Below are 18,769 nucleotides of genomic sequence, written 5' to 3'. Positions count from 1 at the left end.
AATCGCCAATAGCAGCCTCGGACCCTTGGCTGCCGAAAAAGGGTTTCGCTGTCTCGTCGGGTCTTTTCATGGACACGCACATAACCGTCGGTGTCAGCTGAAGTTCCTTACGACGTACATCGAGGGGTTAGGTCTCGAAGACCTCGAGACTTTGGAGCGCTTTTTCTCCAGGTCCAATGCTCTTGCCCGAGCCTGCCGCAATGCAAGTGCCTTCCATCGGCAACAAGAGATCACAACATACTTCAAGCATGTCGACGCGTTCGAAACTTATGCGACTCTCAGTGGGTTTGTCCGCTTCAATTTAAATCACGCTAATATTGAGTGTAGGTAAATTCATATGCGACAAACTACACCCAAGCTCTCGCGATTATCAAGGATGAGCCTACCCTCCGAGGACTCATGGCGGAGGAAGGCATCAAGGACGTTGACGATTTCTATCGAGCACTTGAAGAGGAGAAACAATGCCTTGAGGCTCTTCAAGCCGCTTCGGTCAAGAGCGCAACACCATCGATACGTTATGTCCAAGCGCTCCAGAAGCTTGAAAGCTCAAGGTATGTACACCCCCCAATTCCTGCGTTGTCCAGCTAGCTCATTCATGTATTGTGTAGTCAGCATCTACGCGAATGTCGTAGTGCTGTTCGTCGAGCACGTTCTGACGATGCGACATATACCCCCGGGCGGACAAAGGCGGAAATCGATGCTCGTCATGCCGAGGAGCGGCACGAACGCGATATAAGGATTGTGCGAGAGCTAGAAGTCGAGCAGGGGATTTTGGAGCGGTGGAAGCCTGTGGACGCGGCGTATGTGGAGGCGGCACGAGATGCGTTGAAGATGGAGTTCACCCAGGCCCTGGATCGCCTTGAGCTTTTGCTGGTCCAACGCATTCTCGAGTTATCTAAATTGAGTCAGTCAGGTTTGTGTAAGTGGTTGGTTTACACGCTTAAGCCTTCAACTGACATTAATCCAGGTTATAAAATGCGAGCACACTTGTCGAAGGCAGTCCAAGTGCGATCTAAGACTATCAACCGAGCCCTTGAGCTGTATAACTCACTTGCGCCGCTTCAAGACCCACCAAGACCCCAAATTTCCCCAGACGACACAATCTCCCGAACATTCCTGGCCGACTTTGACCTCTTGCGGGACAGTACCACGAACATCCAAAATCAACGCTGGGCCCGGCCAGTTTATCGTGAACTAATGCACCGTTACTTCAAGACGGTTCGCGCTCGAGAGGAGATTTTGCGGCTGAATATAGAGATACGCCGACTTCTTACCTGGATACGAGATGACTACGCATTCATCAAGGAGGTTGAGCGGAAGTTACGGGATGCATCGGGGAAGTCTCGAGAGCAGGTTGCTGATGATCTTCTACTTGCTGTGCAAGTTTCGGAGTATGCGTCGCAACGACACCGCTTTGATGAGGCCCATGTTGAGCGATTCAAAGCATTGGCAAGAAAGGAGGGGTTCAGTGGCTCTCTTGAGCTGGGGGAAGCAGTTAGACCTTTCGGGACACTGAACGAAGTGGTCGATGTTGATGGACGAAGCATCACATCTTTCCTAGATGACCCAGATCAAGACCCGAGCACTTTGGTGGATGATGCGATGATGGTAGATGATGAAGTTGACGAGGAGAAGGCTGATGACTCAGATGATGAAGGTGACGAAGCCGAGGACAATTATATTTCTGACATACTGTACAATTTGGGAGGTATAGCTTTTGATGAGGAGGATCGTACATAGTTAGGTGTAGCTTTCCTTTTTTGGTAACCCACCTACTATGTATGGAAAATGACTTCTTTCATGACGATAAGGTAAACTTGTGAAATTTCCTTATTTGGTAAGTGTTTGATGTGACTACAGGCGGTGATGTCTTGGTCAACCTTAAGATAATCAAGCAAATTATTGGAGATATTGCAGCATAGTTGTTGCATTTGCAGCATAGGTCTTATGTTTCAAAGTTATTGGGATTATAGAGGTTTTATAGCAGTATTTACTGCAGCATAGGCATTTCAAGGTTATCCCTTCATATTAGAATGCGCGGCCCACTGGGCCGTTCATTCTAATATGAAGGGATAAGTGGAATTGGTAGGTGGATATGACTTAGTTATTATTATATATAGTTATCTAAAACCCTCTTTCAGAAATTCCCAGTTTCTGCTTCCACTAGAATTAAGTTAAAAAGTTGCATCATTCTTGTTGAAAGTTGTGTTATGAGAGATTATCAGGTAGGTTTATATATATATAACTTGCAACTTTCTATGCACAACTTCATGACTGAAAACTATTTGTCTTTTCAGCAATCTGATAGGAACAAGTTGCAACTTTCAAGTATCCTGTTGCAACTCTTGATATAAAACTTATAACTTTGAGCATGCATATGCATATGGAACTCAACATCTGCAAGTTGTAACAGACTTTTGGCAACTATCAACTTTATACCACTTGTTTTCAGTTCCTCCATTCATATACCATTAGAATTAATTCAGATCGTGACATTTGATTCTATGGCCAGAGTTCATCAGATCTCAGAAGTTTTGAGACCACCATTATTCATGGTCCATATTGACCAGATCTTAAATTTCAGTGATGTACTATGAAGGAAAATTTGATTACAATGATTCAATATAATCAGTATGTTTTTACACTTGCAAAAGATTATTATTACAATCTCACTTATACTTTTATAAAGCTGATCATCCCCTCTCATCTAGCTCTGTCATAACCATCATTTATAACTCCTGTCCTTGTCACAGATGTAACAGTTGATTCAAGCATAAAGGACACTTATATTGTAACACATACTAAACAATGAAATCACATCCACTTTTTGGTGCAGAATAATGGGCCCAAGAAAACATATTGGGAAATCCTTTACCAGGAACCTCTTCAGTAAGTTCAGCCATAACAACCAATTTGCTGAGGTTGAATGACAGGTTATTGCTGAGGTGGTGATTAACCATGAAGACGACACTCACAAGGGTGCCCCAAGGGGGGTTCAAGATCCTTATCAGGCACATGGGGCAGGGGGTAGGGGGGTCCCCGGGGGGTAAAAAAAAACTTTTTGTATATAAAAGATTTGGGCCTTATATTGTAAAGACACTGAAAATATAGTGTATACACTCTAGTTTCTATAGTTCACAACTCTCATACTTATATCTATATACTTTCATGCCCAAGAGCTTGGATAGCCTACTCTGTCATAGGCCCATCACCAGGTAATTGATGAGAGATATGGCCTGCCATGTGTGTTTGAAGGCTTCAGGTACATACATACCTATACATATATATATACACATACATATGTACAAAAAATTTTGCAAAAAAAGTTTCACAAAGATTGAATTTTTTATCCATTTTTGATCGCATCAGTGGTCACATGATGCTGATTGTGAGAATATATTACTATATATGGTAGGTGGGGGGGGAGGGGGGGTCCCCAGAGGGTCGGAAAAAAAACTTTCCGACCCTATATCCATGTTTTGAATGTTGAATGTCACAAACAACACCAATTCAGAGGATGCCAGTTGGCCAGTGAAGGCAAGCAAGAAGCACCGTGAAAGGATATCGTAAAGATGATGGAATTCGAAGACTGGGGTACAAGACGAAATCTACTCTACTTATATACACTACTACCATGTGTTTACCATACCTAATACAAGAGGCAATGACATCATACTTTAGCCATGCCTTTACGTGCTGTCTGCCTCATGTCCAACTCCACGCTGTCAATCAACATCAACATCGACATCTGATGATCCAATCACCATCTTATCGTCCATCTTATCTCCTCCTTGTCTTATCTTATCAACCAGGGCCAAAATAAAAGGTTTAAAAGGCGAAGAAAAAGGTTTCTTGAACCCAGGGTTTGACATTGAGCCCCTCTTGGGGTGCCCACAGGAATTTTGCCACCTCCATACTAAGGCAATTTTGGATGTATGAGTGGGCACTTGAGAGCGGGTGCTCGTGGGAACGACAGTGGGGGGGGTCCAATCAAGTGTATATAGCTGGGGAGGAGAGCTATATACTTATTTATATAATTGGTGAGCAGTTTGTGAGCAGTTAGTTGTTTGATCGTGCAATATAATAATTACATGGTGAATGGAATTTCTCAACAGAAATGTATTGGGATCAAAATCTCAAATGAGGTTGGCAGACCAATTTTTATTATCAACCCACAGAACCTTCTCTGTTTCACAGAGTTGGGGATATTATATTGGTCTGGAGAAACTATTGAATCATTTATCAGGTTTACTTAGTACCATGATCACAATATAACTATGTCTACTGAGTGGAAGGAGAAGTGTAGTAAAATTTCTCAGACACCTTATAGCTCCTGTAAATAAATTTAAATTCCCATAAAATAACTTTTCTTACTTCCTCTGTAAATAAGTATCCTATATAAGAGGCTACTTGACTACTTGGAAACATTACATGTATTTACACTTGTAGTCATGGAGGAGAAAGTTGGAATCAGCAACTGAAAAGCTGTAGTGGCTAAGGGAAGAATTGTAGTTGTAAAGTTGAATATTATAATAGGAGGATAAAAAGTTAGAGCCAATAAGTTGTAGATTGTTTGCATAGATAGCAAGTTAAATCCATTCCTTGACTTTGAGCATGTTGGAACCCTTGATTGAAAGTTATACCAAAGAAATCTGAAAAAAAAAAATCAAAGATGTAAAATTCTTTTTTTTACTGCCCATATACCTCCAAAAAGTTGTATCCATTTGTATCAAATACTTTTTTACAGTATGTTCCCCCATACAGTATACCAAACCAGAAATCTGCAGCTAGCTTTTGTAGTAAGTATCTTCACTTTACAGGTTTTAGCAGTAGAAGCACCATTTTGACAAAGGACCACTACAATTGTATACTATTACATCTATATTTGCTCCGAGCTTGTAACGATATAGAAGACACATCTTTCAACAGCGATTACTTCAACACGGCACACCACCCGATGACCCGGTCAGCAACACGCTGCACGAGCTGCTCGTATTCCAAGTTACTCCCCCGAATGAACAGCCCCGTATGCGCGGCGACCTCGTCCGCAACGCCGCCAATCATCACCTTCTCCCACCTGTCCAGCCCGCCAAAGTACTCGCCGAGGCCGTTCGGGAGGACGATGAAGTGATGCGACTTGTTCTTTTTCTGCTTTTTCTCCTTCTTCTTATCTGTCTTTCGCGGCGGGCTGTCAGGACGCTCTACCAAAGAAGAATTTGCGATGGGAGGAGTGGATGCAGTGGACGGCACTGAATCGACGGTTTCGACATGCCCCAACGCTGGATCCTCTTCGTGAACGACGGGCTTGGGCACTTGCGTCCAATAGTTGACCCACAGTCCGTCTTGCCAAGCGACCAGGCGGGTGTAGCGGTCCTTCAGGCCGCTGGGGTCAAACATGCTCGAGCCGAACTGGAAGTATTCGACCACAATGCGCTTGCCGGCGGAGAAGGGGTCGTTCGAGTGCTTTTGGAGCCAGTTGCCGACCTTCCCGTTGGCATGGTGGGACAGAAAAGAAAGGGTTTTGTCGAGAATGGGCGACTTGCTGCGTGGTGGGGGTGAAGGCAATGGTGGATCAAGAGAAGTGGGAGGGGAGGTCAAGGGTTGCGAATGCGAGCGCTCTCCTGGCCAACTTAGTGGCTGGCTTAAATCACGATGAGCCTCCACACACCGTCTATCCTGCTCTTGAATGTCTCCCAGTCCTCCGTGACTGCCCTATCCACGATCTGGACATCTGCATGCTTGTTCACGTCCGCCTCCTTGGGATGCTTCTCCTTCGTTTCCTCCAGCTCTTTTGGAAAGAGCGAGGCAAGACCGCTGACGACGACATGGGGGTGCATTCCCAGATATGGGACATCGAAGGCGATAACACCAAGTATCCTGCGTGACTTGGCTGGGCCGGCGTTGAATGAACCGGTTGCTGCATCCGCTGCGAGGAGACCGCCCATCGAATGTGCCATGAGGATGACTGGCCCGGGCGGCTGGGTCTTCAGCCTGCAGCAGTTGATGTCTTGTAGGAGTGTTTGTTGGGGAGGGTAACGCACCATGCAAGAAAGTTGTGAGTAGCCTCCGCAATCGGCTTCCGGCTCTTGTATGTCGGGTATAAGCTCGACTGGAACTTGATAGTCGGGTTGGTAGGGGAAACGACGGTGGCAGACAGGTATTCTTGGAGGTCCTTCGGGAAAGACTACATCGACGGGTGTTCAGCCAACGCGCATGGTGGAGGCAACTGCAGACACACCTGGAAACTCGTCTCATCGCCTACACTGGATTAGCGCGGGAGGTAGGCGGCAGGCGGCAGGGACCTTGGAAGCCGTGAATGTAAACGAGATGAACTAGAAGCTGAGGACGATGAGCAAGAGATGGTTGGCCTCTAGGCGCTCACGTACTTCGGTCATGGCCGTTGAGGAGAGGGAGGGTAACGACTGTGACGTCAGCCGATCTACTTTCGGTTTCTTCCATGTACTGGCGAGAAGCACTCGTACCTCTACAAGACGTATAATCCTTACCATTGAGTCAAAAGCTGTCGAAAGCTTGGGCTGTGCGACGGTGCTAGTGCGCGGCTGTGACATTACTCAAGCTTAAGTGCTCGATCCTTACTCTCTTGAAGTTCTTCTCCCTCACCAATGACGGACGCAAGCCACATTCCCTCTGGCTCAATGCCCATCGACAAGCTCTGTGTCTGGCTCCAGAATGCGAAATCTTCTATTCGGGACAGCCCCGTCACCGACGTTTGCTGGTGGGCGGAGTCCAATACCATGCTCAAACACCAATCCCTTGTGCTACACTTTTCGCATGGCGGGAAAGACTACACTCTCATCCTGGAGCGCGCGGGCAAGGCAGTACTACAGCCATTTCGGTCGGCCCTGGACACAGCCACGTTCACGGAAAGGAACGCAGCAAAGAACAAGATGCTGTGGAATACGCATCAGCTGCTGTTTGCCCTTGTCACCCACAAGAATATCCTTCCCAAAAGTAAGAGCATCTATATACTACAGTCCGGTCTCCAGCTTCTAAATCACATAGGCTCATTCTTCTTCAACGCTTTCTCCGACTTCCTCGATTACAAATGGTCGGGACCTCCTCTGACCCTCGGCCTCCTTCCGCGCTATCTGACTGTCATCAGTGCCCAAGCACCGCGCTACAGCATAACACGAACTAATTGCTACTGGTTTGCGAGGCTGGTGTTCCACGTTATCGCCCTACGACATTACTCTTTCATCAGTAAAAGTGCACAAAAGTCTTTCAGGTCTTTTAGGTCTTTGGGCAAGACCAAAAAGACCTGAAAGACCTGAAAGACTCAAAAGATGCTGGGTCTTATTCCAGCAGCGTCCTGGTCTTGGGAAAGACTTGAGATCTTTCCCAAAGATCCCAAAAGACACAATTAAGACCTGCTTTAAGACCTGCTAAGACTCTTAAAGATGCAATGCAAAGAGTGAATAAAAGTAATAAATTCAATATAGCTAATACAATTTGATAACTACGCTCACACTACCGCTCTACCGGGCCAGGGCCGGGAATCGTTGACCGAAACGCAAGCGCTTCGGCCAGTCCAACCCCGAACGTGAGGGACACAGAAGAGGCGGGCGGGTCAGCGGGAGACAAGCGCTGGCCCGTGTGGGCTGAAACCTTCACGGATTGCAGGAGCAACCCGTCTGCGCCAAATCCTGCATTCTGGCGCAAAAGGACCGAAAATTGGTGGCATGGTAAGGCAGGGAAGGCAGGAATAGGAAGTTGTGGCGGGCGGGAACGCGTCGGTCGTTGGCCGCCGTTTTCACGTCGTTGGGAACGGAGGGAGAGGCGGAGAGGTGGGTAGAATTTGGCGGGATTTGGCCCAGGAACGAGCGCAGGGTGAGCGGGACAGGTTTCGGTCCAGTCTGACTGGTACATCGGCCGACGAGCGGGAACGGCGGGAGTGACGAGCTCGGTCTTCGGTCCTCGGGAAGCGGAGGGGCGTCCCGGACGCTCCTCCGAAGATGGCGCGAAACGGGCAAGAATCGCTTGCGGTAGGTGGGGAACAAGTCTTGGCTGAGCGATGGCGTTCAGAGCAACGATGATGATATAGTGATCGGTAGGCGACAAAGGTCTGGGAGGCAGTCAGAGGATGTTGTAGGAGAACACCGACGACGTACAGAGCCAAGGCTCGACCATACAACAAGCCGCAATCCCCTCCAGCTAAGCTACAGCACCTTCGACGTCGAGCATGGCCTTAACCATCAGTGGAACACCTAGAGCGAGTTCGGAAGGTGTGGAATGTTGCTGTCTAGGTTTCAAGTTGTTTCGCCGTCGTGGTGGCCATTCAGACTTGAACGAAGGGCTTGAGAGTGCATTCGCAGCCTTCCTTGCTCTGTCAGGCATGAAAACTTGCCATTGAGGGGGGAAGGCCTTGTGTATTGATGGAATTGAGGTTTTCGAGCGTTGAGGAGCGGAATTGAGGCCATGGGAGGGTGCCTATGGGGCGGGAGATGAGGGGAAAAGGAAGGAAGAAACACGGTGATGAGTCGCCGACAGCAATCAGCCATCTGTCATTCACATGGCAACATGATGGAACATTAGGGCCTTATTTTGATGGATGACTTGGGACTCGTGAAAACAGTTTACAGCTCAATAGTTGCAATAAAGCCTTTTAATTCTGTGTAAAACTGCAGACCTTCCAAACCTATTGACTTATGATATACTCCTCACCTTCTCACACCTATGCAAAAAAATTTGGGTTTGTTGACTGCAAAGATCATTGTAGAATAAGACCAAAGATTGCTTTCCAAGACCAAAGACTGCTGGCCAAAGACCAAAGATTGAAAAGATCTGTTCCCCAAGACCAAAGACTCTCTGTAAAGACTAAAGATCTAAAAGACTTTTTGACACTTTTACTGATGTTTCCCTTCGTTGCCTCGTCCATCCCTGCACGCACCTACGTCTTACCCCGGACTGCGGACAACCAATCATACGGCACCTCTCAAATCAAAGAGGCCGACTGGCTGCACCACGACCCGTCGTCAATCAGTCTCGTCTTCCGTTTCCTGCACTACGAAGAATGGCGAAACGGAATACTCATGTTCCGCCGATTGGCAATTTGCACCGCCGTGCTCTTGTCGCTGACGGCTGTCGGAGCGACGGGATACGCATTCTTTTTGTTTGCGCGGGGGGTGCGTCGTGGAAAAAGTCCGTCCAGCCAGCGCCTGGACACCGCAGATTCTGTGCTGTTGGGTGTGCTCATAGAAATTATGCTGGTGCTTCCGCTCTGCATATGGCTGGCTGGCGCACTGGTGCGCTACGTTGTACGGCTATTGACGCGCCTATTAGTTCGGCAAGGGACATCGAAAGTTGTGAAGATACTAGGTATGTTTTCTCGATTGAAGCTCGCATTTCGCAAAACTTACACCTCTTTCTTCCAGACCGCACGGAGGATCCGGATAGCGCGCGGGGGGACTACATTCCACCCGTACTTCCGTTGACCGTATCGCCAGACGGGCCGCTGAGGGACATGCCGCGTTCGGGGGGCACCTACCAGCGAAAGACGATGCGTATTCACAGAACGAAACGAGCGAGACCGCAGCTTTGGAGCAATGTACGTCCGTTCGCAGCACCAAATGATCTCCGAGGTACTACTTAGTTGGCACAGGAAAAACAAGTCTATGAGGGAACAAAGGCAGAGTACCTGGCGGCATGGGAGCCCTTCCGCAGTCCCCAACCGCGCAGTATTCTCCGAAGGCCATTATTGCCAGTCGCAACACGATAGCTTTGCAATAAGCTTGACCACAGCGCAAGCTGCAGAATGTAGACTGTTTGAGAAAGCAAGTACTTAATGTCCGACATTTTACAGTTTACGTATTTCAAGTAGGCTTGTGACGCTGCTCGTCGGAAACAAAGGGACTAAATACTTATTCAATATGTACATTCTTTATTCAAGTTCATGCAATCCCGGGACTGGAAATAGTTTTACAGGCTTCTAATATACCGCCGCCTTATAATCGGTGTAGCCAATCGCGGGGTCAGTCCCCTCCGCGCCGTAGAGATGCATCCAGTCGGGCTCGTTATCGAGCGGCTTGCCGTGCTGTATCCGCTTGGCAAGGTCGGGGTGGATGAGCCAGTTGACGCCAAAGAACACCGCTTTCACAGCGTTGTTCCCATCGCCCACATACGTCTCGGCGTCCGCGACCTGCAGCCCCGAGTTGAGGAAAAAGTGCGTGCGGCCCGAGGCGAAGTACGACTTGAATGTCTCCACGACATCGAACTGCGTCGCGCGCAGCTTCCCGTCGACCTCGTTGTCGAGCACGGGGTTGTATTTCGTAAGCACGACGTAGGACAGGGGCGTGGGAAGCTTGTCGATCTGCTCGAGGAGGTGCCCGAATGTGGCGACGGTTTCGTCGAGCGGCATGCCGACGTCGTTGTACCCGCCGGTGGGGGCCAGTTTGATGGCGACATTTTCGCTGTAGACCTCCTGGCACGCAGCGATGACTTCTAGTGCGAAGCGCGAGCGGTTGGCGGGGGAGCCGCCATATGCGTCAGTGCGCTTGTTGGCAGTGTTGTCGAGAAATTGGTGGACGATGTAGCCGTTGGCGCCATGGACTACAGCAATGAAAATCCGAGAAATGTGGGGGGTGGTGCTCACTTTCAACACCGTCGAAACCCGCAGCCTTGGCGTGCTCCGCCGCTTTTTTGAAGAGCGCAACGACCGTTTTGGGGTCCGCAAGCTCCGTCGGCTGGTGATTGATGTCGATAAGACGTGATCAGGGTGAAGAAGCACGTACGACGACATATCCAGGCTCGTCCGCGAGGAATCGGAACTTGCCTCCCCTTGCAGCGATTGCAGAAGGGCCATATACGGGCTCGCCCGCTGCCTTCTGCTCCGGCGCGTCGGGGTGGGCCAGACGGCCAACATGCCACAGCTACTTCGGTCAGTTGTCGTCAGCACCGGGTTGGGGGTGCCTCACCTGAGCGTAGATCTTACTCCCGGCAGCATGCACGCCATCAACGATCTTCTTCCATCCCTCAACTTGTGACGCGTCCCAGAGGCCGGGCGCTGCGGGCCATTCAGTGCTGGTAATGAGGGTCAGCGAGCCAACGATGGCAAAGGCAAACCACACACCCTTGACGGGTGACGAGGATACCCTCAGACACGATGAGTCCGGCACCACCCTCCGCGCGCTGGACGTAGTAGTCGCGCATTACATCGTTGGCGACTGCCCCAGTGGCACGGCTACGCGTCAGGGCACTCATTCCTGCATGATCAGAAATAAGCCAACAAAAACAGCTGGAGACACACCGACGCGGTTCGAGATGGTGACCGAGCCGACCTTGAGCGGGGTAAGGAGGGCGGACATGGTGAATACGACTTGGGTGAGGTTCAGGAAAGGGCCGAAGGGCGATAACATCCCTCGCTTGCACTATCGATCCTGCTTTATACCGCAGATCTGGCGTCAGACAGCCGCCGTGGGAATTCGACTGCGATTCGCGATTTGTGATGCTCGAGGGCGGGCGCGGCACTTGGTCGAAATGTCTATCGCGTGTTCCACCACAGATAATTTGCCGACCAGTTCATTTCGATTAGACAGGTTTGCTTGCTGTATTCAATAGGATTATAGCGCGATGCAGGAGATGGTTGATAATGGCTCACTCAGCAAAATCGATGGCGTCAGCCGCAGCGCCTAGACGTGACGGTCGGCGCATACGGGAGCGGTGATCCGCAACCGTCGAGTTACGGAGGAAGTCAAAGTGGTCGGCGACGAGGAGAAAGGCGACAGAACCAGACAGAACCGCACCGGACGATGGCCAGCTGGTGTGGCGCTCGTGTTTTTACTCTCTTCCAGTCTGCCAGTGCCCCTCCCCGACAGGCGACGAGTATTCTCCAAGTTTCCCGACGAGGACAGGAAAAGCGGCGGATCCAAGATGACGAGAAAGAAAGCCAGAAAGCTATGGCGGCCCTCGTCCCACATGGAAACAACATTGAAAACCAATTGTGGTGCCAAAAGACAAGCAATGGTTTGGTGACGTCTGACGTCACACTCCTTACTCTCAGCGCCGCCCATGACTGAAGTCCGTTGACGAGCTGTGAGCCTCCAGTCAGCTCTCCCTAATCTTCATTAGCTTTATTGGCTCATCCAGTTTACATTCATGCCTTAACAGTCCCTGTCGCCTGTGGCTTTCCGACGTGTTGATCCAATGCAGGCGAAGAGATGAGTTTCCAGGTAAGTCTGTTAGTATTCTTCTCTATTGGACATGTCAATACCCTCTCCCCAGTCTTTTTCGAATACAATACCTACCCAACTATTGCGGAGCCAACCACAAGTGACTTCCTAGCATGGTGTGTGGTGTTCCCCAACCCGGTTTTCCGAGTCCTTAGCTTCACTCCTTATACCGACTCCAATTCTCCAACAGGCTGAAGATGCACGGCGACTGACTCTTTCAAAAGGCCGGGCCAGTCAAGTCCCGCGGGAATCAGGATACTCGTTGCTCGATGCGCCAGATCTCGGACATAACCAGAGGAATCTGGAGCTCCATTGCATGAAAGTGAAACGAAAACAAGCTGGCAGATGGTCATATAGACGAAGAGACGTTGAAAGAGCACAATAGACGGTACGTGTCCTTGGTTTATCGACTCACTTGCTGACTTCACCCAAGACGTGGGTTGCAATTGCATTGCTTGAGCTCATTTCGAAAGACCGGGGGGAAGCGCATGACGCGCGGATGTAAACCAACATGTAGACGGCCAGATATTGACAAGGGTTGTCGGACGACAGTGCGTGTGTTTAGCCCATGGCCCCATCTCCTTTGCTAACTTTCTCAGTCAAGCACGGCTGATGTCAATATAGCTTGGTGCGCTACCTTTGTATTTGATGAGCCTGGATCCTAACATCTTACCAGACGACTTCAAGGAACAGCGCCTCCATACCCACAATATATTCTTCGTCTCTGCCGCATTTGCCATAGGGCTTTCAATTCGACCATGCTGCGGCTTCTCGGAGCCAAACTGGTTGAAGACCATCGTTTACCCACCAAGTACCACCCACGTCTTCGAATGCATCTCCTCTCCTTACTCCAGCTCGTGGCACTCGACATCCGTGGCCGCTTTGACATCCGTGGCCGCTTTCTACCTGGATTTCACTCAAGGAGATGGTCCATTTGACATCGTACTTGCCTTGTACTTGCCTCGTCTCTTTCCCGAGAACCGGTGATATCGGGTCGCAGAGTTGGCTTGGTTTTAGTGGGATGTTGGGGCCTGCTTAGGTGGCTCTGGTGGACGCGGCCAATGAAGGCCGCAAACAAGCGCATTCCATTGCCATTGGGTATCGAATTCCATATCTGTGGCACGATGGCCCTCCGCACTTTTTTGCCTTGGCCGTGTGACTCGAGCACGGAGGTCATTGCACAGAGTTTGTTGATGTCAAGTCTCGTCCAAAGCTTTCCCCAGCTTTGATCATCCTCACCAACACTCTACATTATCATCCACACAAAGGGCCACCAATGTCAGCATCGTCCGGATCCTCAAGATCGTTCTTATATCTCACGAACCTCTAAGCGTTACTGAAGACTTTTAGACCGCTTTTTCGTTGCCCTACCTCACACTAAAACCACTTCTTACTCAATGCATTGCATCGTTTGCTGTACCCACCCTATACTTCGGCCCTCTTCTGCCCCTACCAATTATTGCCGATGGCATACATTCTATGGAGCACTTTCCCCTTCTTTCCCAGATCTCTTACTCTTACTTCGTCGACTTTATGGACACTCCTGTACAGTTATTGCTTTCGACTAAGACTCCTGGCCCGGCCGTGGTAGAACGATTTGGAGCGAGTGTTTGCCCACGAGCACCATTCTCGCGTCATTCAAGGTATATATTTGCTCATCGGCGGCTTCTCCACTCTCACCACCAATGCCTAGCCTGACACGACCGACTGCGCCTCACCTTGTGCCGCCGCCCCCCACAGCCGAGAATCGTTGCGTGAACTCTGTCTTACCATTCTTCTCTGGAGGTTTATCTTGCAAATAGTTGACTATGCGGAGTTGCCGATCATCGACATTTCACAATTGAAGACGGCCACTGACGAGGAACGACTGAAGCTCGCTGTGGAGGTCCGGGATGCGATGCACGTTCATGGTTTCTTCTACGTTGTTAATCATGGCTGGTCGCCGGAGCAGGTCCCTTTCGTCGTTGCCCTACTTATTCATTAGCGGCTGATTGCCTATTAGACAGCGAGGATCTTCGACATTGCAGACATTCCATTCAGCGCCGTTAGTGCAGAGGAGAAACAAGTATATGCCGGAAGAATGAAAGAGGTGGGGTCGTACCAAGGGTACAAGCTGCGTCAGTATTGGGTGAGTTCGAGCAGTAAAAAGATATAAATTCATGATATTTACTTACTTAGCACATCGACAATGGGGTCCACGATCAGCTTGAGCACTATAATAGTAAGCACTACAACATCCCCGATTCCTTTCAAAACTCAGTCTGCAGTCAATCGCGACATAACCAAACGCGGCCACCCAGAAGCTGTGCGACCATTCCTGCCCGAAATTGAAGCTTTCGCCAGGCACAGTCATTTCGACGTGCTGCACCCAGTGTTGCGACTGCTCGCGTTGGGACTGGAACTGGCGGAAGAAGAGCTGGTTGACATGCATGGGTTTGATGCCGTCGGAGAGACGTATGGTGGGTCGTGATTTCTTCGGCGCTGGTCATTACTCAGACACCCCTAGTGCGGTTCATGAAATAGTATGTTCCTGGTCTACCGGACCGCGCTTTCGCTGATTTGGTTCAGTTATCCCCGCAGTCAGGAAGAAGAAATGAAGACGAACAATGTTTGGCTCAAGGGCCATTCGGATTTCGGCACGATCACGGTGCTTTACAGCCAGCCAGTTGCCGCGCTGCAGGTTCTCGGGCCCGATAACAAATGGCGCTGGGTCCGGCACATCGATAATGCGATTGTGAGTTCTTCTTTCGAGTTATCTTTAGAACTAATCAGAAGGAGGGAAGGTCATCAATGCGGGAGACGCTCTCGAGTTCTTGTCTGGCGGGTTTTATAAGGCAACGATACACCGGTGAGCACGTATCGCTCTGCCTCCATTGCTATCAGGATTGAAAGAATCCTGCCAGCGTTGTCCAGCCGCCTAAAGACCAGCAAGCGCTCACTAGGATTGGTGCCTTTTATTTCGGGATGACGGACGACGCGGTAAAGCTGGCGCCGTTGTCTCATAGTCCGGTACTTCAGCGCGTTGGGTTTGTCAGAAAGGTTGCCGATAAGCTGGCGCCGACCATGGAGGAATGGAGGAAGGGGAGGACCAGCGCGTATGGACAGAGCGAGCTGAAAGCTTCAGCCCTCGGGAAAACCGTCGAAGAAGAGGTTATCAACGGCGTAGTCGTCAAGCATTATAGCTGAGACACAACAAGGCCCAAAAAAGTAAACTTTTTCGCGGCTGATCCGCGTGATTGGCGCATGGCATTGCACATCACAGATCTTCGGTGCTTTCTCAGCGGCCGACCATGTCTCGCTGTTTTTCCTTCTCCCCGTTTCCCGTCATCTCACGGGCATTTAAGCCCTACCCCCACCTTTCTCTCTTCGACCACCATGCGCACCGTCGCGTCCGCTCTTTCGCTCTCCCTCCTCCCACTACTCGTTACAGCAGCCTTCTCCCCAGTGCGCGAATACAAGGGCCAGGACTTTTTCTCGCAATGGGACTTTGACGACAAGATCGACGATACGACTTGGGGGAACGTCACCTACCTTGGTGCCCCGGCAGCCAGCGCTGCGAAGCTCGTCGATGTAAATGCGGCGGGCAATGTTATCATCAAAGTGGACAACACGACGGTCATCCAGCCCGCCTCTCTGGTCCATCGGAACTCGGTGAGTACTGCGTAATGGAAAAGGATGTACTCAAGGGGACAATAGGTGCGAATAACTTCCAAAGACACCTATGGCGTTGGGAATGTCATCATCGCGGACTTTGTCCATATGCCCTACGGTTGCTCTGTCTGGCCTTCGTTCTGGCTACTTGGGCAGGGTGCGGAGTGGCCCAATGCTGGCGAGATCGACATCGTCGAGGGTATCAATCTTTACGAGAACAACCAGTTCTCGTTGCACACCCCTGCAGGATGCCAACAGCCGGATAGCGTCAAGCAGGTCAGTACTCTGGCTCTGCTAACAGCTTTTGCTCATGCGTTCCAAGACGGGCAGAATTCTCTCCACCAACTGCGAATCCGTGTCGGGCACTAACAAGAACGGGTGTATTACGGAGGAGACCAAGCCCAACTCCTTTGGCAAGGGCTTTGCGCAGGCTGGCGGAGGAGTTTTCGCCCTCCAGATAGATGTCACTGGTATCTTCATGTGGTTCTGGACCGTGCGTCGCTTTTTGGTCTAGTTTCTCGTTGTCTGACTTGACCTCCAGAGAGCAGAGATCCCCAAATCTATCACGTCGTCCACGTCCACCTCGACACTTGACCTCACAGACTGGGGCAACCCCAGCGCCGCCTACCCCGCCGTTTCGTGCAACGTCACCGAGTTCTTCAAGCCTCAGAACATCATTCTCGATATTACCCTGTGTGGCCTATTTGCCGGCGCTTTGTACTCCAGGACCTGTCCCGGCAACTGCGTGCGTTTCTTTTACTCTCCGTCCATTCGCGTCACCGACACCATATAGGTCAACGACAACATCATCGGCAGCGGCGCCGGCTACAGCACCGCCTACTTCGAGATTCCTTACATTCGGGCTTACAGTGCGGCGGCGGCGCCAGTGCCGTCGGCTTCGTCGTCCCAGCCCGCAGCCTCGCACGCGCCGAGCCCTTCCGCCGGGGGGAAACACCGGCGCTACCGACAACAGCAACAGCAGCAATAGCACGGGCACAAATAAGGGCACCTCTGCGGCGTTGGGCGTACATGGGTCGTTGGTATGGGTCTGGACAGCTTTGGTTGGCTTGGTCGCGGGCGTTATGGCGGTGTAATGGGACCCAGGTTCTTTCTTCTTCTGGTTGCTGCAACGGACAGGTAGTCATTAGCATTTGGTCGGTTTCGATCCTATACCTAAGCATACTATACAATATTGGTTTATAGAGGATGTATTCGTAGTCAATCGCAAGTGAGAGTGTCAAGTAATACGGCTTTGCTTTGTCAAGCTCGCTGCTCGACTGTGGTGGGTGTGTGCACCATATGTAATGCAGACTTGACCCGCGATGGGAAAGTCGGATGGGCCTTTCCTGCTGGAGAGCCAGGGAGAAGAGGGATCGCCGCGTGTGCCGCATTCGCCCAGGCCCATGAATTGCATGTCTATTCTGTTTTAAGTGCTAATTTTCCTAAAATGACGAAATCCAATTATTTCCCCATCCTCGTCCAACTGAGTGTCCAACCCTCTCTCCGCCAACTCTATCAACCACTTGCAGGCCGACTGCAAGGCGAGGCCGTTGTCATTGCGGATTGGTCGTGGTAAGTTAATCCAAACATTTTTCGCCTTCAACTGCTTCAGAACGGTTTTCATCAGCCCCCCCGGGCCCTGCGTGTCACCAATCTTGATGGTCGGGTCGCAAATCAGATAATGTTTACCGGGGCTAGCCGCCCCGGGTCGTCGTTGTGGGTCGTGGACAACGGCAACGATAAGCGTGTGCCATGGCTCGGCCTCCCAGTTGGTTGTCGTCTTTGCAACGATAGATGGCGGAACGAATAAGAGGCCGAGGGTGAATGCCTTTAGTGTGGGCTTTTTTAGAGACGACGCGACGCCATACCGCCTAAGGGAAATACTCCTGATCCGACCCCAACTTCGTTTCGCTACGTCGCGAAATAGCACCGGTATTGTGATAATCTGAAACGAGGTTAGGATTCTACTTGGAGCCTTGACAACTTAAAAAAGAATACCTCGACATCGCGCCCCGTCTGGAAGACATGTTCCCTCAACAGATCTAGGAACCCAAAAGCATCGTCAGCGTTGCGCTCAATGAGTTGAGCAGCGCAAAAAAGATGGTCGGTTTCGGGAGTTGGGGCAAGCATTGGCCAGTCGATGACATCGAGGCGACTGTGGCCATTCAAGTTGGGATGTGCGTTGTCGATTAGGGCAGAGACTTCGTTATCAACCTTCATTATGGTGCTCTTGTCGTGGGTCTTGGACTGGTCATCTCGGTCAGAATCGCGCGCCACCTGCGATGATGTGATAGCACGACGCCGCTTGTCACGACGAGCGTTCAGGCCCATCGAGGCTGGTTCCCGTGTTGCCTTGCGCTTCCCCTGAAGCTTGCCGTCTGTCTCAGGCTTTTGCCAGTGCTCGTCCTCAGGCTCGCTTGACTCGATAGGTGGTCGGCGCCTTTTTGGGGACACGTTGTCGTTGTCATTTGGGGGAGACTGCGCATGCGCCTTGCCTTGATTTTTGTGCAGAGGTGTATCGTCTTGGGTATCGTCATCGTCATCGTCATCGGAGGCTTCGGAGCTGGAGTTACTGTCAGGCAGCGGAGCCATCGGCGGCTTTGGTCTGTGACGGGGCTTTCGCTGTCCAGCGACATTGGCTTTCTTCCGTGGCCCATTGGAGTTTACTTGACCGAGACTTCGGCGAAGCATTTTGAGCGTTGATCCCAGGGAAGTCACAGCGTGATGCGTGACGCGTTCTTCATCTCATCCTCCTTATACATCCCTACAGTCGGTTCTCGCTACGTCATACTCAAGACTTGCGTCGGACTTCTCTGTGATAGTCCATCCAGCTTGGCCATGTCCGTTTTCTTTCGACGTTCTGAGAAGCATGTAGATGAAGTTGTGGAAATGTCGTAAATGCCCTCTTGCTCGCTCCACCCAATCAGCAACAC

At 50.5% G+C, this 18,769-nt stretch overlaps 5 protein-coding genes across 5 annotated transcripts; 2 read left to right on the top strand and 3 right to left on the bottom strand.

The window, feature by feature from the left end:
- Window positions 1–4,932: 4,932 nt before the first annotated feature.
- MIND_00910000 (uncharacterized protein) lies at window positions 4,933–6,395 on the bottom strand (the record flags this gene model as incomplete). Its single annotated transcript, XM_037365737.1, has 6 exons — window positions 4,933–5,621; window positions 5,669–5,991; window positions 6,042–6,184; window positions 6,239–6,258; window positions 6,303–6,339; window positions 6,387–6,395. 6 exons carry the CDS (start codon window positions 6,393–6,395, stop codon window positions 4,933–4,935), a joined length of 1,221 nt encoding a protein of 406 aa, XP_037217149.1.
- A 3,551-nt stretch (window positions 6,396–9,946) lies between these two features.
- On the bottom strand, window positions 9,947–11,363 carry MIND_00909900 (Oxidored-FMN domain-containing protein; the record flags this gene model as incomplete). The annotated part of the gene is made up of 6 exons (XM_037365736.1): window positions 11,264–11,363; window positions 11,087–11,219; window positions 10,932–11,037; window positions 10,749–10,886; window positions 10,610–10,700; window positions 9,947–10,566 (listed from the first exon to the last, which is right to left on the bottom strand). Exons 1-6 carry the CDS (start codon window positions 11,319–11,321, stop codon window positions 9,947–9,949), a joined length of 1,146 nt encoding a protein of 381 aa, XP_037217148.1. The 5' UTR covers window positions 11,322–11,363.
- A 2,301-nt stretch (window positions 11,364–13,664) lies between these two features.
- MIND_00909800 (Clavaminate synthase-like protein) lies at window positions 13,665–15,371 on the top strand (the record flags this gene model as incomplete). Its single annotated transcript, XM_037365735.1, has 10 exons — window positions 13,665–13,828; window positions 13,879–13,934; window positions 13,988–14,136; window positions 14,188–14,313; window positions 14,364–14,406; window positions 14,453–14,644; window positions 14,692–14,707; window positions 14,754–14,919; window positions 14,969–15,033; window positions 15,089–15,371. The coding sequence occupies 10 exons, from the start codon at window positions 13,665–13,667 to the stop codon at window positions 15,369–15,371; spliced, it is 1,260 nt and encodes a 419-aa protein (XP_037217147.1).
- A 57-nt stretch (window positions 15,372–15,428) lies between these two features.
- MIND_00909700 (GH16 domain-containing protein) lies at window positions 15,429–16,824 on the top strand (the record flags this gene model as incomplete). Its single annotated transcript, XM_037365734.1, has 5 exons — window positions 15,429–15,836; window positions 15,882–16,112; window positions 16,159–16,329; window positions 16,378–16,581; window positions 16,630–16,824. The coding sequence occupies 5 exons, from the start codon at window positions 15,429–15,431 to the stop codon at window positions 16,822–16,824; spliced, it is 1,209 nt and encodes a 402-aa protein (XP_037217146.1).
- Window positions 16,825–17,262: 438 nt separating this feature from the next.
- On the bottom strand, window positions 17,263–18,539 carry MIND_00909600 (uncharacterized protein; the record flags this gene model as incomplete). Its single annotated transcript, XM_037365733.1, has 2 exons — window positions 17,835–18,539; window positions 17,263–17,781 (listed from the first exon to the last, which is right to left on the bottom strand). The coding sequence occupies exons 1-2, from the start codon at window positions 18,525–18,527 to the stop codon at window positions 17,263–17,265; spliced, it is 1,212 nt and encodes a 403-aa protein (XP_037217145.1). The 5' UTR covers window positions 18,528–18,539.
- Between the last annotated feature and the right edge of the window lie 230 nt (window positions 18,540–18,769).

The sequence above is a fragment of the Mycena indigotica genome, assembly GCF_014461135.1.
Source record: "Mycena indigotica strain 171206Taipei chromosome Unknown Mind.scaff0008, whole genome shotgun sequence".
NCBI lineage: Eukaryota > Fungi > Basidiomycota > Agaricomycetes > Agaricales > Mycenaceae > Mycena > Mycena indigotica.
The sequence above is the reverse complement of the archived record's forward strand: the minus strand, read 5'-3'. Positions and strand labels throughout refer to the sequence as shown.